Source organism: Thermothielavioides terrestris, chromosome 1, assembly GCF_000226115.1.
Source record: "Thermothielavioides terrestris NRRL 8126 chromosome 1, complete sequence".
Lineage (NCBI taxonomy): Eukaryota > Fungi > Ascomycota > Sordariomycetes > Sordariales > Chaetomiaceae > Thermothielavioides > Thermothielavioides terrestris.
The window spans coordinates 869,397-889,751 of record NC_016457.1 but is presented as its reverse complement, the minus strand read 5'-3'; the positions used below and the strand labels follow the sequence as shown (position 1 = coordinate 889,751).

Below are 20,355 nucleotides of genomic sequence, written 5' to 3'. Positions count from 1 at the left end.
TGTCATTGCGAAAATCAGGTAGGTAAATTGTACGGAACTAAACGGCGCCGCGTGCCGAATCGCTTGGCGTGCGCTCCCTGGGCCGAGGCCGAAAGCTGTGGGGACAAAACTTCCGGTCCACCGCTCGGCTTACCCGGTGCGCCGCGGACGTCCCTTGGCGCAGCAGCTCAAGACCACATCTGCAGGGAAATTTGGCCTGCTGATTCATGTATCAACCGCCCTGGCTACACTGCTCCAGATCCCAATGCAGCCGATTTTCCGTCCGACACCCCGAGATACCCACGTAGTATCCGTACAATACCGAGATCATAATTTCGTGTGCCCGCCTGCGTAACGGTTCGTGCAAAACTCCAGCGGTTGTAAAGTCACGTCCAGCCCAGTCTAGAACCAGAGAACCAGCCCCATGCCCACGCCCACGCCCACGCCCAGGTCCGCGAGGTACCCTAGATGAGATGCTTCGACCGGAAGTAGGCGCGCAGGTACATAATCTGCCAGGCCCACAGGGCGATCAGCAGGAAGGTGGTGCCGAGGCCGAACCACTTGACGCGCGTGTTGGTGCTCTCGTTGGTGTCGCGCAGCTTCTGCTCGCGCAGGCGCAGGTAGTCCATCTCGTTGACGATCTCGGCCACCATCTCCTCGATGCGCCGCAGCTCCGTCTCGACCGGCTTCAGCTTCTCGGTCGCCTGGATCGCCGACCAGTCCTTGGCGTCGGCGCCGATGTCGATGTCCAGCTCGACGTGGCGGGTCGGGTTCTCGACGTAGCGAGCTGCGGTGGGGGGAGGGGGCGTGCGTTAGCAGGTAGAAGGGGCCGAGAGAAAGTCCAACCCGTGCGAGACATACTGTTGGTCAGGATGTTCTCAAAGCACACGTCAAACGGGGCGTCGGCGTGCGAGGTAAATACGGTGCGCTGCTCGCCGGCAATGTCCTTGGGCTTGCCATACTCGTTGCCGGTCGCGTCGGTAATCTGTGGCCCTCGGCATCAGCATCCGCCTCCCAGCATCTAGCATCCAGCATCCCGCATCCCAATGTTGCGGCTACGCCATCCTGGCCAGCACTCACGTGCATGTTGAGCTGCATGCCATCGCCCTTGTAGCCGTCAACGATGGCGGTGACGACGACCAGCATGTCCTTGGACACGAAGTTGCGAATACATCGCCGCGAGTGCCTGTCGTGGCCGGTGCCCGCCGGGATATCGAATTTGAGCGCGTGCGCGCCGACGGCCAGCAGCAGTAGCAAGCTGCAGACGTGCTGCAGCAGCAATCGTAGACGAGCCATAGCCGCCGGGTTGTATCGCGGGAGTCGGGGTCGTGTGTGATGGGGGCAGAGCAGCGAACGCTCCCGACGTTAGTGAACATGAGACGCAGTTCCAGCAAACTGCCAGCTGTCGCTTGCCCCTGGCAAGCATGTCGGGTGGGCCACCTCTGCTTGTTGCAGCCAACCACCACTGCCCACCAGCGAGGGAGTGGACTGGGGGGCTTTTGTGGGCCCTCCTCAACCTTCCAGCCTTGCTTGCTGCCCCACCGACCGCGTCGGGTCGAAATCGAATTCTCAGCCTCGCGAAACTCTCACCTTCTGCTTTTTAACAACACGGTTCTTCAACAGTCGCCCTTCCACTCGCGAACATCGCAGAGCACACCACACCACCACGTCTCGGCGCACCGCGATCCTTCGCGACACCACACCGCCAAGATGCCGAAATGTAAGCATCATACCCTAGGAGATACTCGTTGAATCTGCAGTCGCGCGCATTGCGTATGTGCCTGTGTATTCATATCTATCGCATGCTAACAAACACCTGCTGCTAGTTTTCTGCGACTACTGCGATGTCTACCTCACGCACGACTCCATGAGCGTGCGCAAGGCCCACAACAACGGCCGCAACCATCTGCGCAACGTCGTCGACTACTACCAACGTACGTCCCCCCTTCCCTCCCCCTTCCCCTTCCCCCCTCGCAACCTCCAACCCACTTACTGACTCTTGCGCCCCCCTTCCCCGAAACACAGAAATCGGCCACGAAAAAGCCCAATCCGTGATCGACTCCATCACGTCCTCCTACGCCGCCGAAGGCCAAGCCCACGCCAACCCGATGCTGCCCCACAACCAGCCGGGCGGCGGCAACTTCGGCCTCGGCCCGGCCGGTCCGGGTGGCATGCCACCGCCCCCGCCGTCCGGCATGCCCGGAATGCCCGGCATGCCCCACCCCCCGCCGCCCTTCCCAGGTGGCATGCCGCCGCCGCCGTTCCCGCCCATCCCGGGCATGCCGCCCTTCCCCGCGCCGCCTGGCAGCGCCCCACCACCAGCAACAGGAGCGGGAGCACCAGCGGGGGGAGGACCGCCGGGCTCGGCCCCGCCGCCTCCCTTCCCGCCGCCGCCGTTTGCGCCCTTCGGCGCTAATGCTCCGCCCGGCGCCCCGCCGTTCCCCGTGCCGCCTTTCCCGCCTGCTGCTGGTGCCGGTGGTGCGGGTGGGAGGGGAGGTCCCCCGCCGCCGTTCCCCGTGCCGTTCCCGCCGCCTGGCGCGCCCGGTGGGCTGCCTTTCCCGCCGCCGCCGCCGGGTAGTGCTGGTGGTGGTGGTGGCGGTAGTGGTGCGGGTGGAGGCCAGTTCCCGCCGTTCCCGCCTCCGCCGGGGGGGTTCCCTGGTGGGCCGGGGCAGGGGGATAAGAGATGATGAGGGACTGAAAGGTTTTGTGGTCGTCTCTTTGGTGGTTAGATGGGTAGCCAGAGTAATAGGGTCGGTGTTGTTGCGGGCCCGGTTGGGTTGGCGTGGATATTAGATTGTGTGCGGGAGGTATTGTACATACCATGCGATTTTCGAGGGTTATACCGTGGCGGTGGCGTCAAAGGCGTTTCGGTGCTGCGGGAAAGACAAGAGCATTTGTGATGGCAGTTGGCCTTTATAAAACATCAAGTCCGCGCGGTTGTATACGGTTTGCTTCTTTTGCTTCTGCGCCGTATTTGGTGCTTCCCATCCAGCCGAGGGTCATGGCCGCCCATGCCATCCGATCAAGGGTGCAGTCTTGAGGCTGAACCGGTTGGGTATGTAAGAAGTAATCAGAGCAGGCCTTAAGTAAGTCCACGACCCTTTCCCAGCAGCGGGTTATGGTCTGGCAATGAAAGAGGCGCCGTAATATTGTCATCCTCATGCACCAGGCATCTTGCTTGTTCGTATGAATGTGTTTGAATACGTCTCGATATCGTCACCTTCTAGGACTTTCAATTCCCACTTACATCGACGCCAATCCCTTCCAAGTCTGCCCTCACCTGGACTCCGGCACAGACTTCCGCTGATAAAGGAGCTTATCAGGGACTGGGCAAGTGCCGAAGACGTTAATAACGCGATCCAAGACACGGCTGGCCTAGTGCAGGAGAGGATGGAGAGGACGGAGAGGATGGAGAGGATGGAGAGGATGCAGAGGATGCAGAGGACGCAGGAGGGAGACGAGTCGAAGAGCCGGAGGAACGGGAGCCATTCATTCTACATTGACAGCCAATCCACCTTGGGGTTCGTATAGATATGGCGAGGCTGATTTCCCTTTGGCAGGGTACCCAGCTACTCAGGGCTGGGTGTCCTTACAGCCTAGCGACACCGATCTTTCACAGGTCAGGCTGGATCACCGGAGTCTCACCAGTAGTCGTCGGCAGAAATATTCAGTGACCAGATACCCCGACGCCAAGCAAAAAAGCAAAACAATCGCAGTCTTAACGTTATCCCTTTCACACCCAATTTGACTGTGGTATCATCGTCCTGAAGGGAAACTCCGTACACGCTTTGATCTAGTGGCTAGTCCATACAACACGCACCCGCAGGCGCCAAGTCCTTAAAGGTTCATAGTCATAACAACCAGCATGACATGACATGACACGTCCCATCATCCCTCATCCATCATCACTGCCTCTCCAGTTTCGTTACCAGCACGTCCGTCTCACAGATCCCAGCCATTCATCATGATCACCATCATATCCCATCCGTCCCATCAGTCCAACCGCAAACCCGGCGAGGAGTACCCTCCTATAGACAAACCGAAGAACCGAAACGCTCGTCATAAATCATGCATTCTTCGTAACTCTCCGAGCCCATCCAGCGCTCTTTGTCAGTGTCATCCATCCCGAGAACGCCCCGTCTTTCCCGTAAAGCAGGGGAAACAAAGAAGCCCAGGCCCAAGCCCAAGCCCAGTCCCACACTCAACCAAGCTCCCCATTTCACAGTGGGGGAAAAAGAAGTTCATGGCCCTGCATGATATCGTTATAGGTAAGCGAGAAGAGAAAAAGAAGAAAAAACAAGACATGGGGGAGGAGAAAATCTCGGCATCAAAATCGTTCTTCATCAACCCACCTCTACCCTCCTTCATTGCACGGGGAATCCCGCAGAAAACTTTCCTGCAATCCCCTATCTCGGAGGTGGAAAGGAGGAAAAAAGAAAGAAAAGAAAAGGCATAACAACCATCTCATCCCTCCATTCCACCCCATCATCCCATCATCACCACCACCAGCGTCACACCGTCACTCGAGGCAGCCGCTCTTCCCGCTCTTCCCGCTGTTCCCGCTGTTCCCGCTGCTCCCGCTGCTGGAGCAGGACGTACATGGCATCGCGATCGCGCCAGCTCTCGCGGCGGATGACGTCGCCGACGCCGTCGCGGACCTCGCGCGGCGCGCTGATCATGCGCCGCAGCTCCTGCGTGCGCCGCTCCCGCCGCCGCTCGCTCAGCCGCCGCGGCAGGTTGATCCTGTCGCCGAGCGCCGGCAGGAACCCCGACGCCGGCTTTGGGCCGGATACCGGCCCTGGTCCCGGCCCTGGTCCCGGCCCTGCTGTTGCGCTTGCCGCACCTCCTTCGCCGCCGACTCCGCTGGTGTTTCCTATGGCGTCGTGGTTGCGGCTCATACGCGCCTTGAGGCTGAGCGATCGCCACAGACGCGTGTACCGTCCAGGACCGCCGCCGCTGCCTCGCTGCTGCTGCTGATGCAGCGGCGGGCGAGCTTCGGGCGCGGTAAACGGCCGGGCATTTTCCACCGGCGGACCGCGCGTCAGCGATTCCATGCTGCGGCGGAGCTTCATCACGCGTAGGTTGCCGCTGGGCGTACGGCGGATGGTGCGGCGCTCGGGCCCTTCGTGGGCAGTGGCGGGGTAGTCGGAATAGCGGTCGTCGCGCAGCGGGAGGATGGCGAACGTGCGCTTGATGCGGACGCTGAGGCTCCGGCGGGGAGGGGACGGCCGGTTGTCGATGGGCGGATAGCGGTACGTCCTGTCGTCCGGGTCTTCCTCATCCTCGTCGTACTCCTCTTCGGAGCTCTCGTCATCTGCGGCGTAGGCAGGCCGCCAGAACGGGTGGAGTCTGGTCTCGTCCGCAGGCATGTCGTCGGCGGTGGAGTACCGCTTGAGCCTGGGTCGCTCGTCATCCCACTCGTCGCGGCGTCGCCGGACGTTTCTTGAGAGAGAAAACGTCCGCGTGAGCAGCGACCGAGCCGGAGACGGGCGGCGCTCCGTTGCCCGTCGGCTCAATGCGCGTCTGAGGAGCGACAGGCTGCGTTTCGGCCTCTCCTCGGTCATCTCGTAGTAGTTGCCCAGCTGTTTCTGCTTTTCGGTGGCGGGCGTGAGACCGGATGGCGTTGCCGGGATGAAGTTGATGACCGGTGGCGGAGGAGGCGCTCTCGGGTTTCTCAGGGGCGAATCAACGTCGTCCATAGAGAACTGCTGCGGCGGGGTGACAGGGGCACTGCCGTTTACGCCGGTTGTCTTGACTACCGGAATATCGGTAGGAATATCGGTAGCAGCTGGCTTATGCGGATCCAAGGAAGAACTCTCGGATGGCTTGGCTGAGTGGTTGACAAGGACAACGGATTTGCTCTGATGCGGGTAGATGTTGACGGCCAGCGCTTCGGAAACCTCAGCATGCGACGTCCCGGTCGTTTCCACCGATGCAACTGAAAACGGCGTGTTCTGCACCGACAGTCTCTTTCCGTCGAACGGATCCCCATCACGATCGACCCCGAGTCCGCTAGACTCTCCATGGGTATCGGGCGAGCCGTGGTGACGGGGAGCCTGAGTCGGGCTTTTATCCAACTCGCTCTGGTCGTCTCGCGGAGCAGGCTCTACCAAAACAGGGGGTTGTCTGCCCTCGCGCAGCGCATTCTCGACCGAGGCAGGTGGAGGCTGGGTGGGGAGCTTGCTCAGCTCATGGCTGACCTTCTGCAAAGCGTAGTGCGCCTGCTGTGCCTGGAACATGTTGTGAGCCTTCAAGCTTTCCGCGGTCAGTGAGCCCGTCCTCGATGCGTTTCTGCTCGTAGGCGCCGAAAGGGAGGATGTCCGAGTTGGGATAACCGGTGGAAAGTCCATAGTTCTCTCATCGCCCGCCCGGGATCCGTCGGACTCGGAATACGCCCGGCTTCGACGCATAGGCCTTTCGAAATGGGGGATATGTTCCCTGCTCTTGGACGGCAGCGAAACGGGAATGGAGCTGAGACTCTGGGATCGTCTACTACTCGTTGATCGTAGTGATGGCGGCTTGCTGGACTTCACAGATGATCGCCGTTCAGGAATCACGACGACAGGGACTCCGCCATTCTTCCATACTTCACGCCGCGCTTTTCGACTCGAGATCGAGTTGGAGGTCGCAGTCGAGGCATGGCTTTCTCGGGTAACTTCGCGTGCTCTAGAGCCCGCAGATGGCTGACGTGGCCGCTGATCGTCGACAGCCGCTGAGACAGATGTCGGTGCAGAGCTTGCGGGAGAAATCTCCGAACCCGAATCCCGCAAGGCGCTATGTTTCCTCACGTGCCGCAATGTCTGTCGGCGCTGGGGAGCTGTTTCGACGAGAACGGCTTCCACGACGGTCGATGCAGTCGATCTGTTAGACATGATCGAAGAGCGCTTGATATCGATGCTACTGGATGACTCGGAATTTGAAGGAGCGGCCCGTGTTGGCAGCCGGTCGGAGACGACTCGGCGCGAAGACGACAGGATCGGGCTTTCTTGCAGAGACATAGAGCGAAGGGCTCGCGTGGCGTTCGTTGGTGCCACCTTGACGTCGTCAATAACCACCTGGTTGCGAGTCTCCCTTGGCCGAGTTGGTCGTCGCTTCCTGACGGTTACATTCCTCATGAGCTGGGTGTCCCACTCCTCCATTATCTCGTTGGCTTCCACTCCCGCTCCCGCTTTCGCTTCCCCGCTACCCCGTTCTCCGTCGAGCGGATGTGTCGCGGCATCGCCGGGGTTCGTTTCGAGCCCCAGACCGAGGCCCACGTGTTGAGAGACGCCCATTGCTTCGCCGTTGGCTTGACAAACCGTGCTCTGCGATGTGTTGGCTGATGGCAGGGCCGCGCGCAACGTCGACTTTCCATCGTCATCGTCGTCTTCCGACACACATGGGTTCTCCGGCGCGGTCCTAAACGACTCAGCTCTTGAATCTGTCGTCCGTTTTGACGAGTTTCGACCGCTCAGGGGAGGACGACGGGGAATATGGCTCGCCGCAGGGCCTGGAGGAGTGCGATCCGGCGTCAAATTAGGGGTTGGTGGGGTCTGTTGGATCGGCGGGGTAGTCGGCGGACGCCGCTCGACGTTATCCGTGCTGCGCGAAGCGTTCCCGGTCGAGTTAGGACTCGAGGGGTCAGTTGGATGGCTTGCCGAGGACGTCCGTGAATGCGCCGGCGGTGTCGGCGGCGGTTCCGGGCCTCTACCAGCGCGGCTCGCCCGCTGACGGCTGTAAAGATCCGGCGCCACCGAGCCATCGTTTTGCGACAACGGCCCCTCACTCCCCAGACTATATCTCGCCTGGGCCAGCCATTTCGGATCGTCCTTCCGAGGACGCGGAAGAACTTTGTGCTTCTTGAACATGCGCGGATGGCTCCCGAGGCCTTCGTCCGCCAGGCCAAGGGCATAATTGGCCTGGGACGACGCCACGTTGGGTAGCGAGATCCTGAAATCGTTGCCCACGGTCATTGCAGCGAAGCGCGAGAGTAGGCAATGCAATGTCGAGGTGACCCTCTGCTCAGGCTGAGAAAAGACGTTGCAGCAGGATGACTCGCATGTTGCTGAAGGCGATGCAAGGAAATCGGGATAGCAAATCGGCTGCGCTGCAGCGATGACAGCAAGAGCCCGTTGTATTGTGCTACTCTCGGCGCTGCAGCGCGGAGCGGTGACACGGACTTGGGGCCGAATCGAGTCCAAAGGAGCAGTGAGACATCGACAAGTGGCTGTCGGTCGACGAGTAGTTGTGGTCGGGTTGTGCTGCTGTTCGGAATAACTGATGTCTGGCGCGGGACGACCCTGGCTCCCCCTGCGGCTACTCAGCAAGCAGACATTGGACGGAGGCCGTCACCAGGGCCTAGACCAGGATGGCTGGGTAAGGTAAGGAATGTAATCCGTATGTGCCACAGGACTTTGTAGATGGCTATCTCCCAGCTAAACTCCCAGATTCTGAAACATTGGGGGGGCGCAGACAGTGTGCTGTCTGGTGCCGCTGACTGGGCATATGATCAAAAAGATCACGGCGTTGGGGTTGCAGCGATGGCGCGTGCCGGAGACAATGGGATGCGATTCCCTCGATTCCTCGACAAAATGGGATGATGAGTGGATGAATGGACCCCCTTTGAGTGGGCCGCTGCGGGCTTCCAGACTGACGCACTGAAGAAGGCTATCCCGGCGCAGCAGCTGCGATTGGCCCGGGCATCATGCACTGTAATCCATAGGTAAAATAGGCGGGCTGGGAAGGAGCCTTCGGACACTCAGCTGGGACGAATCGTAACTATCGTTCTGTATCAGAGAGGCACCCACATCACATACAGAGTGAGGTGCCTTCCATACTGGTACCTACCTTACCTTGGTTATCGTGACATTGCATTTTCCTATGCCAAAGTCCAAAGTCGAGCAGGGAGCTGCAGCCTGCTCATGCATCAGTTTCAATACAACTGCCTTTGTGTCTATGAATAGGTAACCCGGCCAAACGAGAAGAATCAAACACTCGGTATGCTGTCCATACACCCGCATGCCCTGGACTCTGCGCCTCAATCGCTTACCAATTTCCTTTCTTCCAGCTGCAGCGTCTTTGCGGGGTCCTCACGGCCTGAAATAGACGTGGCGGGCCACTTCATGCCGACTGTATGACAGGCGGCTGTCGATACCGGTGGCTGAATTGATTCGGAGAACAATGGCAGACACACCGTAACGATTCTCACTTGCACTCAAAACGGTAAGTGGCCCGTCCAAGTCGGCTCCGACGCACTTCTGGCGGTGGGATCGCTAAAGCGCTGCGGAGTCGGGCGGGCCGAATCAGCGCACGGGATGCCGCCGCCTGCCTCGACACCTGCAGCTGCGGCCGCCCTCGAGCGAATCAGCGACAGTGACCTCGAGCGTCATGAGCGACGGCGGCACCTAAGCAGGGATGCCATTGTTCAGAGCGGTCTCTGTTCCTTGGTCTAAAGAAGCAGACAAAATCCCGGCACGGCTGTGCGTTCCACTGCATTTTTCACCATTCCTTGTGCTTGCACCGCCCGGTTCTGAACCCCGCTTTCCCCATCTATTCGTCCTCTTCCTTCTCGAGTCCCTCGCGGGAACAATATTCCTTTTGGGATCTCCTCGGGTCGCTTACATAGTCTACCGGCTAGAGCTTTAGCCTCTGTCTCAGAGCCACGTGCCGGGCTTGGCCTCGTCGTCCTCCGGATATCTCCGGCCCCGGCGGACCCCGCAATCCGGAGCCGGTGGGTCGCGACCCAGCCCTCGGTTCCGAGGCCGGCCGTCGAGCGAAGCCGGGAGCCAGACCGATGCTGATCAGCCTGGCGCGTTCGCATTCCTTCAGGCGGCACTCTCTCTGCTTCCTTGTTCCGTGACGCAGATGAAGTCCGCATGCTGGTGCGACAGCTGGCGCGGCCCCTGATCCAGGCCGAGACAGCACCTCCCTCGCATGCGCTGTGTCGAGTCCGTCCTAGCGACGATAGTTATCGTTGCCATTGCCCCGCGACCCGAGTGGACACGCCCCGAGACGCGGCCTTTGTACCCGGTCTAACGTGAGTTACTGCAACCGGCGCCCGCCAATATTCTCGGCATGGCTCCCCTTGAACTCGACTTGCTCCTCCAATCTCAAGCGGGTCTGACGACGCCGCTCGTCAAGATCCACTGTTCGGATTCAAGGGCCGCTGGTCTAGTGGTATGATTCTCGCTTAGGGTTCCAACCCGAGCATTCTTGCGAGAGGTCCCGGGTTCGATCCCCGGGTGGCCCCTGAACAATGGCGGTGCTCAGTAGCCACATTTTTTATTAAATAAAAAAAATGAAAATGAAAAAAGGGCTGCCGAAGAGAACGCTTTTGCAGTGCTGAAACCACCTCAATCAGCCCGCTCAATGCCGCTATTTTGACCCTGGATTAGGTCCCGGGCGCTTCCACCGCATTTGGTCTAAAAGCTTCAACTTAGTAGTCAATGGACTTTCTCACCTCAATAGTAGCCGGGAACAACAATGCCCTTTGTAAAATTGGAGGCAATCAACTCATGTTGGTCAACGATGCCAGGAGAGGATGGATGACGATGGCCGGGGTTAGGGTTTTCCTACTCAATTTGTTGCCGAAACTGCATCTCTGACAAAAAGAGAACCGCAGCCCCGCAGCCAAGAATCAATCAGCTCCGCGATGACGTCGATGTCCAACCTTATTTTCAGCCCTCGACGGAGTCAAAACGGGGAAGCAAACGAGAAATACGCGATGCGAATCATCTCTTCTGAGGCTGGGATCCGAACGTCTGGTTTCTGCAAGGTACCCGCAGCACATTCATGGACAGACAGGGAGTTTCTCTGCAGCAGTCGCGGGTCCTTCCCGCCAAGTCTGATGTCGAACATAGCATCCGAGACCGCATGGCATGGTGAACGCAACACCGTTCATTGCCGAATATATGGGAGCGCTCTCCAATGTCAACGGAATACTCACCGCTCGGCAGCAGAGATCTGCTTGCCTGCCTGTCGGTTCGGAGAGAGCTTCCCTCCTCGGCCCACCCACATGACTCTCCGTCGGCGGCCGAGTCCGGAAGCGGTAATCCGGCGAGAGGAATACGAGATTCGGGCCTCGAGGGCTCCAGCCACCCGCTCCCTGACCTGGCCGCCACAAACCCTGCAGTCACGCGACGTGACAGCAACACTTCGTCGGACTCGCCGTCTGGGAGAACGACTTTTGCCGCCGCGCGTGATGGTTCCGTACATACCTTGGCGCACCACCGTCACATCGTGTTAGCTAGCCTCCTCCATCCCCAGAGAAAGCCATGACCATCGTGCCCAACACGAGAAGCTCGAGGTTCATCCAGGACTAGCTCCCCGGCAACGCTGGTGGGGTCGGACCGCCTTTGCTGTAACCTTACTCAGGGATATGCAGGTCGAGGCAGCCAGCCGAGACAATCCCGGGTTATAAAGTGATCCTCTTCGTCCCGGCCTTTCGCTCTTCACTTTCTTGCTTGTCCTTGTCCCTTCTCCGGGTCTTCCCAAGTCGCTCGCTTGTTGACTGTAGCCACGCTCGCTCTTGACCCTGCCGCTCGCTTCACTCCCGCAACACAACACTGAAGCAACCCGTCTATCACTGCAAGCAAGATGAAGACCACTTCCATCTTCAGCGCCGCCCTTGCCTCTGCGGCCCTCGCCCACGCTCAGGTTCAGTACCAAGACGGCCAGTACGTCTGCGCGCAGGACAACGCCGCCTACTGCGCCGGCGACTCGCTGGGTACCGACATCATCATCCGCTGCAACGGCAAGGTTGGCCAGCCCGGCCGCTGCACCGACGTGAGCTCCCCCAAACTCCCCCCACCCCCCCGGCAACTCTCACAAACCCCCGCTAACCACCCCCGGTCACAGAACCTCGCCGGCGAGCCGCCCCTGGGCGTCCAGCCGGCCCTGTGCTGGCAGTCGTCCCCCACGGCCGGCGACGCCGCCTGCGAGAAGAACTGCGTCGTCTACGGCTCGTCGGGCAACTCCAACGGCACCTTCACCCTGCCCGCCAGCGTCTGCACGCCCAGCTACACCGCCACCTCCACCGGCACCTCCCCCTCCTCATCCGCCTCCTCCGCCTCCTCCTCCCCCTCCTCATCCAACCCGGTCGTGACCGGAACCAGCGAAACAACCCTCACCACCACCGTCTGCCCTTCCTCCTCCTCCTCCCCCTCCATCACCGGCACCGCCAGCAGCACGGGGGGTAGCTTCCCCCCTTCTTCTTCTTCCTCTTCCCCTTCCTCGCCTGCGTCCTCCTCGCCAAGCGGCGGCAGCGGTGGCGGCAACTCGACCGTCATCATCACCACCGTCACGACGGCGCTGACGACCCCGACGTCGGCGACGACCGGCGCGGTGCAAACCGGCGGGGCGGCGGGGCCGGTGAGGGGTGGGTCGGCGGCCGCGGCGTTGGTGGTGGCCTTGGGGGCGTTTTTGGTGTAGGCTACACTAGTACGTGGTGTAGGGCTGGTTGAGTGAGGGTGGAAGTGACTAGGGTGTTTGATAGGGGGGATGAGGGTGGGAAGATGAGGGTGATATCGAGGGTTGGTGAGGACGGCGATGGTCGTGGTAGTGGTGTGGAACGTCGGGAATGATGGTGAAAGATCGGTTTTGGATGTTTGGCTGGCATGAGCTCCATGGTGCAAATGTCATGGCTAATGAAGGATTGCGATACCATTTGGATTTATGATGGGCTTGTCGATGATGGATATGCCGAGGTAGTCGGGGTTGTGAGTTCAATCAACTATCTCGAGGGTTTTAGTGCGTGGATTCCGGTCACTCGGGGTAGCACCGTGGTGCTGAGTTCACGTTAGTACCACTAGCCGATAACAGCTACTTCCCGTTGCTCTCCTTGCTTCGAGTGGTCCAGAACCACAGCCTCAACCTCCTCCTATAATTCAGACTCTACTCCCTACCACCAGCCACCCTCTCTCACCCGCCTCACCTCCCCTCCTCCCCCCCCTCAAACCCAACCTCCTCCTCCCACCAGCCCCTAAACACCGCCAACCTCTCCCCCCTCCGCCTAGCCACCTCCCTCCCAACGGCCGTCTTCATCATCCCCTCCAGCTTGACCAGCTTCTCGTCCAGGTGCGCCATGGTGCCGGCCATGCTGCGGCCCGTCCGGGCGCCGCCGAACGTGAACATGCGCGCGAGCCCGACCGCGCCGATCGCGTCCAGCCGGTCGGCGTCCTGCACGACCGCCAGCTCCGGGTGCGCGGCCACCAGCGCCGCCGTGCGCGCCGGGTCGCGCGTCTCGGCCGTGTAGCTCACCCCGAGGCAGATGGTCTGCAGCGTGTTGGCGAGCGCCGGCGGGCACGAGAGGGAGGTCAGCAGGTTGGCGACGGCGGTGGTGGGGGACTCGTGCGGTTGGAGGTATCTGGGTTCGTTGAGCTCGCGGTTTCTGGTCGAATGGGGGGTGGGGAGGAAAGGCGTAGGTGAGGGGTGGGGAATGGAGGGGATGAACGGACTTGTGATCGCCCACGTCGTGGAGCAGGGCGGCGAGGTGGATGATGCGCAGGTCGAGGGTGGCTTGGAAGGCAGGGTCGGAGTGAGTGTAGATGTGGTGCGCCATGGCTACAACGCGCTCGATGTGGTCCCAGCTGTGAGACGCGTCGTAGTGTTTCATGTAATCTTTTACGTAGGCCGTGACGGACTGCACGAGGGGGTCGTCTTGGAAGGCCCGCATGGCAGTGGCGGTCGATGGAGGCATGGCGGCGCTTGTAGTGAGGAGAATTCAAAAGTCTCACTACTTTGGTTCACGGGCGTAAGAACTCACGGGCAACGGTGATTCAATGTTGGCGGTTGGGTGAAAAGTTAAGGATGAAGGGTGATGAGAGTCCTCGAGGTCAAGGTGAGGATCCACCTCAGCCGAAGGAGTGGGTCGCCAGTGTGACCAATGCAGGCAGCAGCAGGCAGAGGCATGGAGTTGATGTTGAGAATGAGAGTGACCGGTTTAATTATGCCTTGATATAATCCAACAATGAGCGGCGCGGTGACACAGATTTGTACTCTGCGAGCCAGATACTCCAGCCTCAGCCTTCTACCAGGACGGCTCGTTTACAGGGTGAAGACGCCCTGTGTAAGAACCCCTCTCCAAAGACCTACTACAAGTCAAGACAGCATCCAAAACCTTCAAGCAGGTTCCTGTCCCGTTTCAGGCGCTACTTACTCTCCTCTGCTCCAACCTCTGCCTCGCACCTCATGATTCACCTCTGCCCCCTCCGCACCAAGGCCAAGCGCCAGTCGCACCATCTTCCTCACAAGCTCCTCGTCCATATTCCGGGAATACCGAGCAGTCTCATGAAGGAAGCGTACACCTTGGTCGCCGTACGCTTCAACGTCTCCACAAACGACCAGGCGAGGGCCAGCCTCTCCGTGCGGAGCTTCTGCCCAGCCTCCCCAAAACTTGCGCACATCCAAGTGCCGCGCAGCTGCCTGCCGCAACACGTTCTTGTGCGCAATGTACTCCGGCGCTCGATCTTCGCGTCCGGCGAGAGCAGCGAGAACGGCATATGGTAGCAGTTCCCCTGCCAGGCGGCAGTGTGGGCAAACTCCCAGTCGAGATGGCGAGGAAATCGAAATGTGTCGACGTCGACCAGAATGTTCTGTGTCCCGAGACCCTTGTAATTAAGGGGGCAGCCTGCTTCGGGACGGGCCTCGCCCTCGAGAAACAATGTCGTGTTTCGAACGATGCCGAGGAAGACAAGAGCGCGGAGCGGCCCCTGTTACTCTTCCGGAGCGCTGGTCGCGCTAGCTGCACTGGAGAACTGTCGGTGTTGTAAACCCGTCAGCTGAGGCGCTGGCCAGCTTTCCCATGACGGCTTCGCCCGAGCCCGATAACGGCGCAGATGGATCCTATCTGCGGAAAGGTGAGAGTCGCCAGCCCGGCCTGTACCGTAGTCCATTGAGCCATGATATGCTCTTATGTGGCAATCTAAAGCTGCTAGCCGCGGGTCCGGTATATTCGTGACGAGATGAGCGCACCTCACGGACAAGCTACAGATGTCAAAGGCAACGTCCTGCAGTATGTTCATGCGGAAGCCCTCCAGCAGCATAGACACAGCACCGGCTTCCGCAGCGAACGGCGACCGTGGCCCTCGTAGGCGCATACCAGGGGAAGGCCACTCTGGTGAGGTGCTTCTGCACGATTTGCATCATAGACCCTTCACAGGCGATAGAGTGCCCTCGTCGTGCTCGCTGACTGCCGGTGGTGGTCAGGTGCTGGGGCAACCGAACGCCGGCGATAACCAGGCTGCCATCGTCGGCAATCAGTGAGAATCAGATCCAATACTGGCCAGCCGAGAATGGCTCGCTCATAGTCAATCTCTGCCCTCTAACGAGCTCGCCATGGCGCATGAGAGCCGGCCTGTTAAGCTTCGTGAGGATTACCCGCAGGCGCTCCTTCATATCGCCGTAGTCCCATTCGTCAAAGAGCATTCATCACGCGCTGGCCGATCATTCTGCGTTGGGGTCATGCTTTGAGCGAGCGGAGATCTTGTCCGTTGGAGCCGTCGGTTGGAGATCGGGGAACGCTGGGCCATAGTTGAGGGGGCCCACGGCCGTCAAGAGAGCTTTGAGCAGATGAGCTGATACGCGATAAAAATAGCCACATCCTGGGGCTTCCCTCAGCGAGGGAGTGCCTGCAAAACGAAGCTGCGACAGTGCAATCCGTTGCTTGAGAAACGACGGCACCTCCCGACTTGCCGGCTCTACACCGACGACGGGAGGGACAGTGCTGTTCACCTCGAAACCTCGAAACGGGAATGGATCGCAAACGGAGTGCTGCTAAAGCAGGTAGAAGAAGCAGCGCGGCGCACAGTCGTTGCAGGGTATTTGCAGCATTTTGGTCAAAGTTCTGTTCGATCCGTCGAAACGCTATCGGGAGCGACTGGGACACAGAGGTTACCTACTTGCCTGCCTATTTGGGCTTGCATTGTCGAGGCGCTCATTGGGAAGGAACGGAAGATTTGTTCCTGAAACTGCGCGGCTGCACCTTGTCTGCCAGTAAGCGTGGTCACGTGAGCACGCGCGGCATTGACGTCATTTATTCCCCAGCAACTCCAACCCCGCGTGCTTCCAGAATCCACTCCTCCCTCGAACAACCAGAGCCGTGGGCCATCACACCTGCGGTAGCACCCCTCCTCAAAGATAAACTCGCGCCTCACAATGGCTTCCGCAGCTGCAGCTGAGCGCAACCAAGGCGACGACAAGGAGAGTCGCTCGAGCGATCTATCTCCGCTGTCAATCCATCGCCTCATTGCACTTCATTCCCACGAGCGACTGTTGGTTCACCCGTTGCTCTGGACCGACCGACATCTCACTTTACTTGGATGTCACATTCACCACCGCGGCGAGGCCGGTGGCGTCGACGGCCTTAAGGTGGTCAATGGACCGCCAACTCCCCCCGAGAGTCAGGATGGTGACTCAGCACCTTCACCATCCAGCGACCAGTCCAGTGTGCCGGACACTCGAGTTGCTGATTTCTTAACAATGGTCGATGTTATCTGCGACTTCCTCAAGCAGGCTGGCTGTTCTGTCAAGATTGACAAGAGGTATGTTTCCTGTCTGGATGTCGCCTTTTCCTACTGAACCTCGCTGACGATCAGAATGCTCCTGCAGACACACTCGTTTTTACTTTCGTGGGCGCTCTCGCGATATTATCGAGTATTGGCACTTCGATACCACGACACCGGGCCCGAATAGCGAACGTGTGACCTTCGCATGCTTTGACGTCCACGACATGTGGGCACTGCGACGTAAATATCTATTCCCGCTACGGGATAGGCTGGACCGGGAGAATCCACCTCTAATCCGCCGCTATTTGAAGCTGATGAAACGCCATACACCCGCCGATCCTACCAAGGACCCATACCTCGTTGCTGTCGTCATTGCGCTCGCACAACAGCAGCGTCTCCTGTGGCGCCAAATGTGTGGAGCCAAACGAGGCCCGAAACTACACTCGCCAGACGGCTACACAGTAGGACCCCCATCTTTTGCTTCGCCTTTCCCCCCTTTTTCCTCCTACCAGTGTTCTCTTGCTTTCCATTTATCTCCTCTGTCAATTCACTCACCATAACCCCTAGCTCGGAGCTGAAGTACTGACTAAACCCCGTCGTTGTGTAACAGGTTCGCCTCCTCTTCGCTGGAGTAGGGCTCCCCGTGACCTTCAACCTCTACGTTGCTCACGTGCGAGACTCATTCCTGAACAAACTGAGGTTCCCACACCGGAAACCAGCAGTCGACTCTGAACTCCACATCCATCACTGGACGGTCGCACCTGAGCCTTCAGAGACTCGAGCACGGCGATTGGCACGAGCTCTGACGCTGGATTGCTGCGGAGAAACGCATAATTCTCAGCACCAAATGACCCTAGGAAAGAGCGGAGGGGGCGGATGCTAAATTAACTGTGTAAATAGTATGGTTTATTGGAAGCAAAGGGTACAGTACCCTTGCATTGAAGATAGGAACCCGCCCTGAGGTAACACTCTACCAAGACCTCTGCACGCTCCAGCGTAAAGGTGTTTAAAGAACTTGAAGTGTTGCGCCGTGATTCCGGCTCCGTGTGTGAAAAGGCTTGCTAGGATACTGGTAGCTGATGCGGAATTGAGATGGATCTTTAACGAGACAACGGCTAGAGCATGAAGCGTGAAGACTGGGAGGAAGACGAGGTATCTCTCTCGTCATTTTCAATCTGCGAAGTAGGTCCAAACCTACCTACCTCAACCTACCAGCGAACCTACCTACCCTACCTACCTACCTATCTACTATAAGCGCGCCACAATGGTTGCCGACATGGTCTCCACTACTATCTTAGAGCGTAAATTGGATCACACGGTCATAGGAATGTTTAATTTCTCTAAATCATGGCTAAAAAAGTCGCCTAAACGAAATCTGCCCTCCTCTTAGAGCGCAATATAGGTAGTTGACAGCAGATCTATTAGTGGAAGAGAGCACCTGATCTTTAAGGGAAGGGGTCATTCTTAGAGAGGAGATGTTTCAAGTTGAAGGTTAAGGTACCTTTGGAAGGAGACATCAATGTACGTTCTTCTCTTAGAGACCGAAAACATATTTCGGTCTACGGGACTGTCCCTGGCCAAGGAGACGGGTCCTATGGCCATGTAGGCAACCCCCGTGGCGCGCGAAGGTAAGGTACCCGACCTATGTGAAAAGATTCGTCGATTCAGGATACCTTAGGTTGTGGAGCTTCTTCCAGGGCGCAAATGCCTCAGGTAGATAGGTAGGTAGTTGCAGTTGACTGAACAGTCGCCCTGAGCATTGGGAACAGCCGCCCTGTTCAAAAAAGGAGGCAGCAGCCGAGTGCCCTAGCCCTCCCCTCCCCGATTGAATTCCACCCTTCCCATCTTAACTCTAAATCAACCTCTCCTTGCAAAATACCACTGACAACTCTTGTCGCCCACGAGTTGGTGATGTTTTCCATTTCATTTTCATAACTTGCGACGATCCCACCACACCACATCCCTAACTTACCTACGGTACCTATTTCCCAACTCTTTGTCTCTAATCATGGCGTCCAATTACTTCGACACCATCAAGGGCGTTTCCGCTTTCAAGAAGAAGCGCCCCAAGAACTCGAAAACCCTCAGCGAGCTGGAATCCCTGCCGGCGGGTAGCAATTGGTCGACCGCCGAACTTTACGCGGCACGTCTGGTAGTCCGAGAGGACAAAAATAAACAAAGCCGCCTCTTGCCTGCTCTCGCGCCGTACCTGGACCACGCGGCTCGCGATTATTCTCCCCTCCGTCGACTCGTGGAGGGACCTGGCAAGCTGGACCCGTTGGCTCCCGAGACGGAACTGGTCCACATACACGGAGACACTCTCGGTCATCTCTGGGCAGCCTTGAACAAGCTCGCCAACGCCTCCGGTGTTTCGGACAGCGCCGTTGCTGTTGGCGTTGGCGATATGCCCCCTGATGTTGAGGATGATGAGGTTGATGCAGCTCACGACAAGGGAGGCACAAGCATGGTGGGCGGCGCCAAGAAACGCCCGTACAGCCCAGTGCCTGAGGAGGCTGCATATCCCAGCGCCAATACGCGGAGCAAGCGGAGAAAGAGGCAGACGGATGCTCAGGAGCTTGCGCCCAGTTCGACAACACAGAGCGGCACGAGCTCCCCGAGTCAACGAGACGGCTCATCGAGTGAATCAGAGTGGTCCCAGGGCACTAAGACTGACTACATCGGCAAAGAGCATGCCTCTGTGGACAACGAACTGGAACAGGCGACCGTCGACATTGCCTCCTTGTTTATCCGCTATGTTCTCCGCAATTGTCCTCCCCAAGCCAACATGACCAAACATAAACCCGCCTATTTGGTCGAGTTCTCGGGCTGTGCGAAGCAGCGTCTCGGCACAATGGGGTCGGGTGGCACTATTCGTGCCACTGCTGACGCTGAGCTGACCGTGAGCAAGTTGGACAAGGGACACTACAACCTTGTTAAGATGCACCTGCCAGCACTGCTCGAGGCAAAGAAACGCTTCCCTATCGATCATGGGGAGCCGAAGACGACGGACCAAGTGCTTGGACAGATGACATGCGAGGCGCTTGCACTGCGCTTGGAGCTGCAGGCGCCAGGACATCCTGGCACTGAAGAGTAAGCTTGAACCCCTGCTACTCTGAGGCTCAATGTCGTTTGACATGTGTCGATGTCTCCGACATGCCGCTGACCAACCATGTCTCTTACGCAGTGTGATCGTCATTGCCTGCGTGCGAAAGTTCATCCGCCTCCTCCAGTTCAAGATATCGGGCACCTACGTTGCCGCCCTGTCGACTACGGAACCGTTGACGGACTATCTGGAGCTCTGGGCCACCCCGTGGTTCGATCTCAGCACAACGGGTAGGCGCCGCCATGCTGTTGACAACATCGTGGCGTTGGTTCGACGACAGCCCCACATTCTGGAGGACTAGGTAGATTTTGTAAGGTGTCCATGTCAAGACACCTAGAGAGGAATACAGAGAGGAATACCGGGAGATTGACAGAGTGAACAAGGAAACAAAGATGCAAAATCGGTACGCAGCGAAGGGCGTCTAAGAAAATGGCCCAGGAGCTGTCTTGTGAGTTGTTAGGAAAAGTGGCTTCCGTGACTTCAGTCGAAATGAGGCCCGATTCGTCCCTTGACCTACCTACGTACCTTATCCCAACTCCTGTCAACCCAGCGGGCACTGCGAGACAGGGATACACACCTAGAGCTCCCCTCGGCAACCATCTCTTCATTTCATACAAGACCCTTGACTGTGCCACGCCCCAGTAAGTGGTGAAGCGAAGCTTGATAGGGCCGAGGCCGATGCGATCGCCATTCCAAAAAAAAAAAAAAAAAAAAAAAAAAAAAAAAAAAAAAAAAAAAAAAAAAAAAAAAAAAAAAAAAAAAAAAAAAAAAAAAAAAAAAAAAAAAAAATAA

The 20,355-nt window shown here is 58.4% G+C and overlaps 9 protein-coding genes and 1 non-coding gene across 10 annotated transcripts; 5 read left to right on the top strand and 5 right to left on the bottom strand.

Moving 5' to 3' along the window:
- Positions 1–3: 3 nt before the first annotated feature.
- On the bottom strand, positions 4–1,331 carry THITE_57424 (uncharacterized protein). Its single transcript, XM_003648652.1, has 3 exons — positions 1,060–1,331; positions 841–964; positions 4–766 (listed from the first exon to the last, which is right to left on the bottom strand). The coding sequence occupies exons 1-3, from the start codon at positions 1,273–1,275 to the stop codon at positions 444–446; spliced, it is 663 nt and encodes a 220-aa protein (XP_003648700.1). The 5' UTR covers positions 1,276–1,331; the 3' UTR covers positions 4–443.
- A 476-nt stretch (positions 1,332–1,807) lies between these two features.
- Positions 1,808–2,063, top strand: THITE_2033836 (uncharacterized protein; the record flags this gene model as incomplete). The annotated part of the gene is made up of 2 exons (XM_003648651.1): positions 1,808–1,913; positions 2,005–2,063. Coding segments are annotated over 2 exons (165 nt in total), but the record flags the coding sequence as incomplete, so codon positions are not given.
- A 2,399-nt stretch (positions 2,064–4,462) lies between these two features.
- On the bottom strand, positions 4,463–8,154 carry THITE_2106456 (uncharacterized protein). The gene has a single exon (XM_003648650.1). The coding sequence runs from the start codon at positions 6,216–6,218 to the stop codon at positions 4,491–4,493; it is 1,728 nt and encodes a 575-aa protein (XP_003648698.1). The 5' UTR covers positions 6,219–8,154; the 3' UTR covers positions 4,463–4,490.
- Positions 8,155–10,117: 1,963 nt separating this feature from the next.
- THITE_t39 lies at positions 10,118–10,207 on the top strand. Its single transcript has one exon. It is a non-coding gene; the product is annotated as a tRNA-Pro (tRNA).
- Positions 10,208–11,378: 1,171 nt separating this feature from the next.
- On the top strand, positions 11,379–12,459 carry THITE_2106455 (uncharacterized protein). Its single transcript, XM_003648649.1, has 2 exons — positions 11,379–11,742; positions 11,815–12,459. The coding sequence occupies exons 1-2, from the start codon at positions 11,554–11,556 to the stop codon at positions 12,385–12,387; spliced, it is 762 nt and encodes a 253-aa protein (XP_003648697.1). The 5' UTR covers positions 11,379–11,553; the 3' UTR covers positions 12,388–12,459.
- Positions 12,460–12,842: 383 nt separating this feature from the next.
- Positions 12,843–13,630, bottom strand: THITE_2140658 (uncharacterized protein; the record flags this gene model as incomplete). Its single annotated transcript, XM_003648648.1, has 3 exons — positions 12,843–12,852; positions 12,914–13,321; positions 13,413–13,630. 3 exons carry the CDS (start codon positions 13,628–13,630, stop codon positions 12,843–12,845), a joined length of 636 nt encoding a protein of 211 aa, XP_003648696.1.
- A 571-nt stretch (positions 13,631–14,201) lies between these two features.
- Positions 14,202–15,053, bottom strand: THITE_112196 (uncharacterized protein; the record flags this gene model as incomplete). The annotated part of the gene is made up of 2 exons (XM_003648647.1): positions 14,202–14,666; positions 14,934–15,053. The coding sequence occupies 2 exons, from the start codon at positions 15,051–15,053 to the stop codon at positions 14,202–14,204; spliced, it is 585 nt and encodes a 194-aa protein (XP_003648695.1).
- Positions 15,054–15,137: 84 nt separating this feature from the next.
- On the bottom strand, positions 15,138–15,655 carry THITE_2106451 (uncharacterized protein). The gene has a single exon (XM_003648646.1). The coding sequence runs from the start codon at positions 15,379–15,381 to the stop codon at positions 15,223–15,225; it is 159 nt and encodes a 52-aa protein (XP_003648694.1). The 5' UTR covers positions 15,382–15,655; the 3' UTR covers positions 15,138–15,222.
- Positions 15,656–16,028: 373 nt separating this feature from the next.
- Positions 16,029–17,329, top strand: THITE_2106449 (uncharacterized protein). The gene is made up of 4 exons (XM_003648645.1): positions 16,029–16,496; positions 16,564–16,921; positions 17,071–17,091; positions 17,160–17,329. The coding sequence occupies exons 1-4, from the start codon at positions 16,111–16,113 to the stop codon at positions 17,190–17,192; spliced, it is 798 nt and encodes a 265-aa protein (XP_003648693.1). The 5' UTR covers positions 16,029–16,110; the 3' UTR covers positions 17,193–17,329.
- A 1,139-nt stretch (positions 17,330–18,468) lies between these two features.
- THITE_2040462 (uncharacterized protein) lies at positions 18,469–19,554 on the top strand (the record flags this gene model as incomplete). The annotated part of the gene is made up of 2 exons (XM_003648644.1): positions 18,469–18,891; positions 18,943–19,554. 2 exons carry the CDS (start codon positions 18,469–18,471, stop codon positions 19,552–19,554), a joined length of 1,035 nt encoding a protein of 344 aa, XP_003648692.1.
- Between the last annotated feature and the right edge of the window lie 801 nt (positions 19,555–20,355).

What these genes read in the sequence shown, in the direction of transcription:
- THITE_2106456 (XM_003648650.1), bottom strand. Translation starts at nt 6,218, where the DNA reads ATGTTCCAGGCACAGCAGGCGCACTACGCTTTGCAGAAGGTCAGCCAT.
- THITE_2106455 (XM_003648649.1), top strand. Translation starts at nt 11,554, where the DNA reads ATGAAGACCACTTCCATCTTCAGCGCCGCCCTTGCCTCTGCGGCCCTC. An exon ending in AGCCCGGCCGCTGCACCGAC is followed by an intron (nt 11,743 to 11,814) that starts GTGAGCTCCCCC and finishes CCCCGGTCACAG; the next exon opens with AACCTCGCCGGCGAGCCGCC.
- THITE_57424 (XM_003648652.1), bottom strand. Translation starts at nt 1,275, where the DNA reads ATGGCTCGTCTACGATTGCTGCTGCAGCACGTCTGCAGCTTGCTACTG. An exon ending in GCATGCAGCTCAACATGCAC is followed by an intron (nt 965 to 1,059) that starts GTGAGTGCTGGC and finishes CGAGGGCCACAG; the next exon opens with ATTACCGACGCGACCGGCAA. An exon ending in TGAGAACATCCTGACCAACA is followed by an intron (nt 767 to 840) that starts GTATGTCTCGCA and finishes CCCCCACCGCAG; the next exon opens with CTCGCTACGTCGAGAACCCG.
- THITE_2106449 (XM_003648645.1), top strand. Translation starts at nt 16,111, where the DNA reads ATGGCTTCCGCAGCTGCAGCTGAGCGCAACCAAGGCGACGACAAGGAG. An exon ending in ACTCGCCAGACGGCTACACA is followed by an intron (nt 16,922 to 17,070) that starts GTAGGACCCCCA and finishes GTTGTGTAACAG; the next exon opens with GTTCGCCTCCTCTTCGCTGG. An exon ending in TTCGCCTCCTCTTCGCTGGA is followed by an intron (nt 17,092 to 17,159) that starts GTAGGGCTCCCC and finishes GAACAAACTGAG; the next exon opens with GTTCCCACACCGGAAACCAG.
- THITE_2106451 (XM_003648646.1), bottom strand. Translation starts at nt 15,381, where the DNA reads ATGCTCTTTGACGAATGGGACTACGGCGATATGAAGGAGCGCCTGCGG.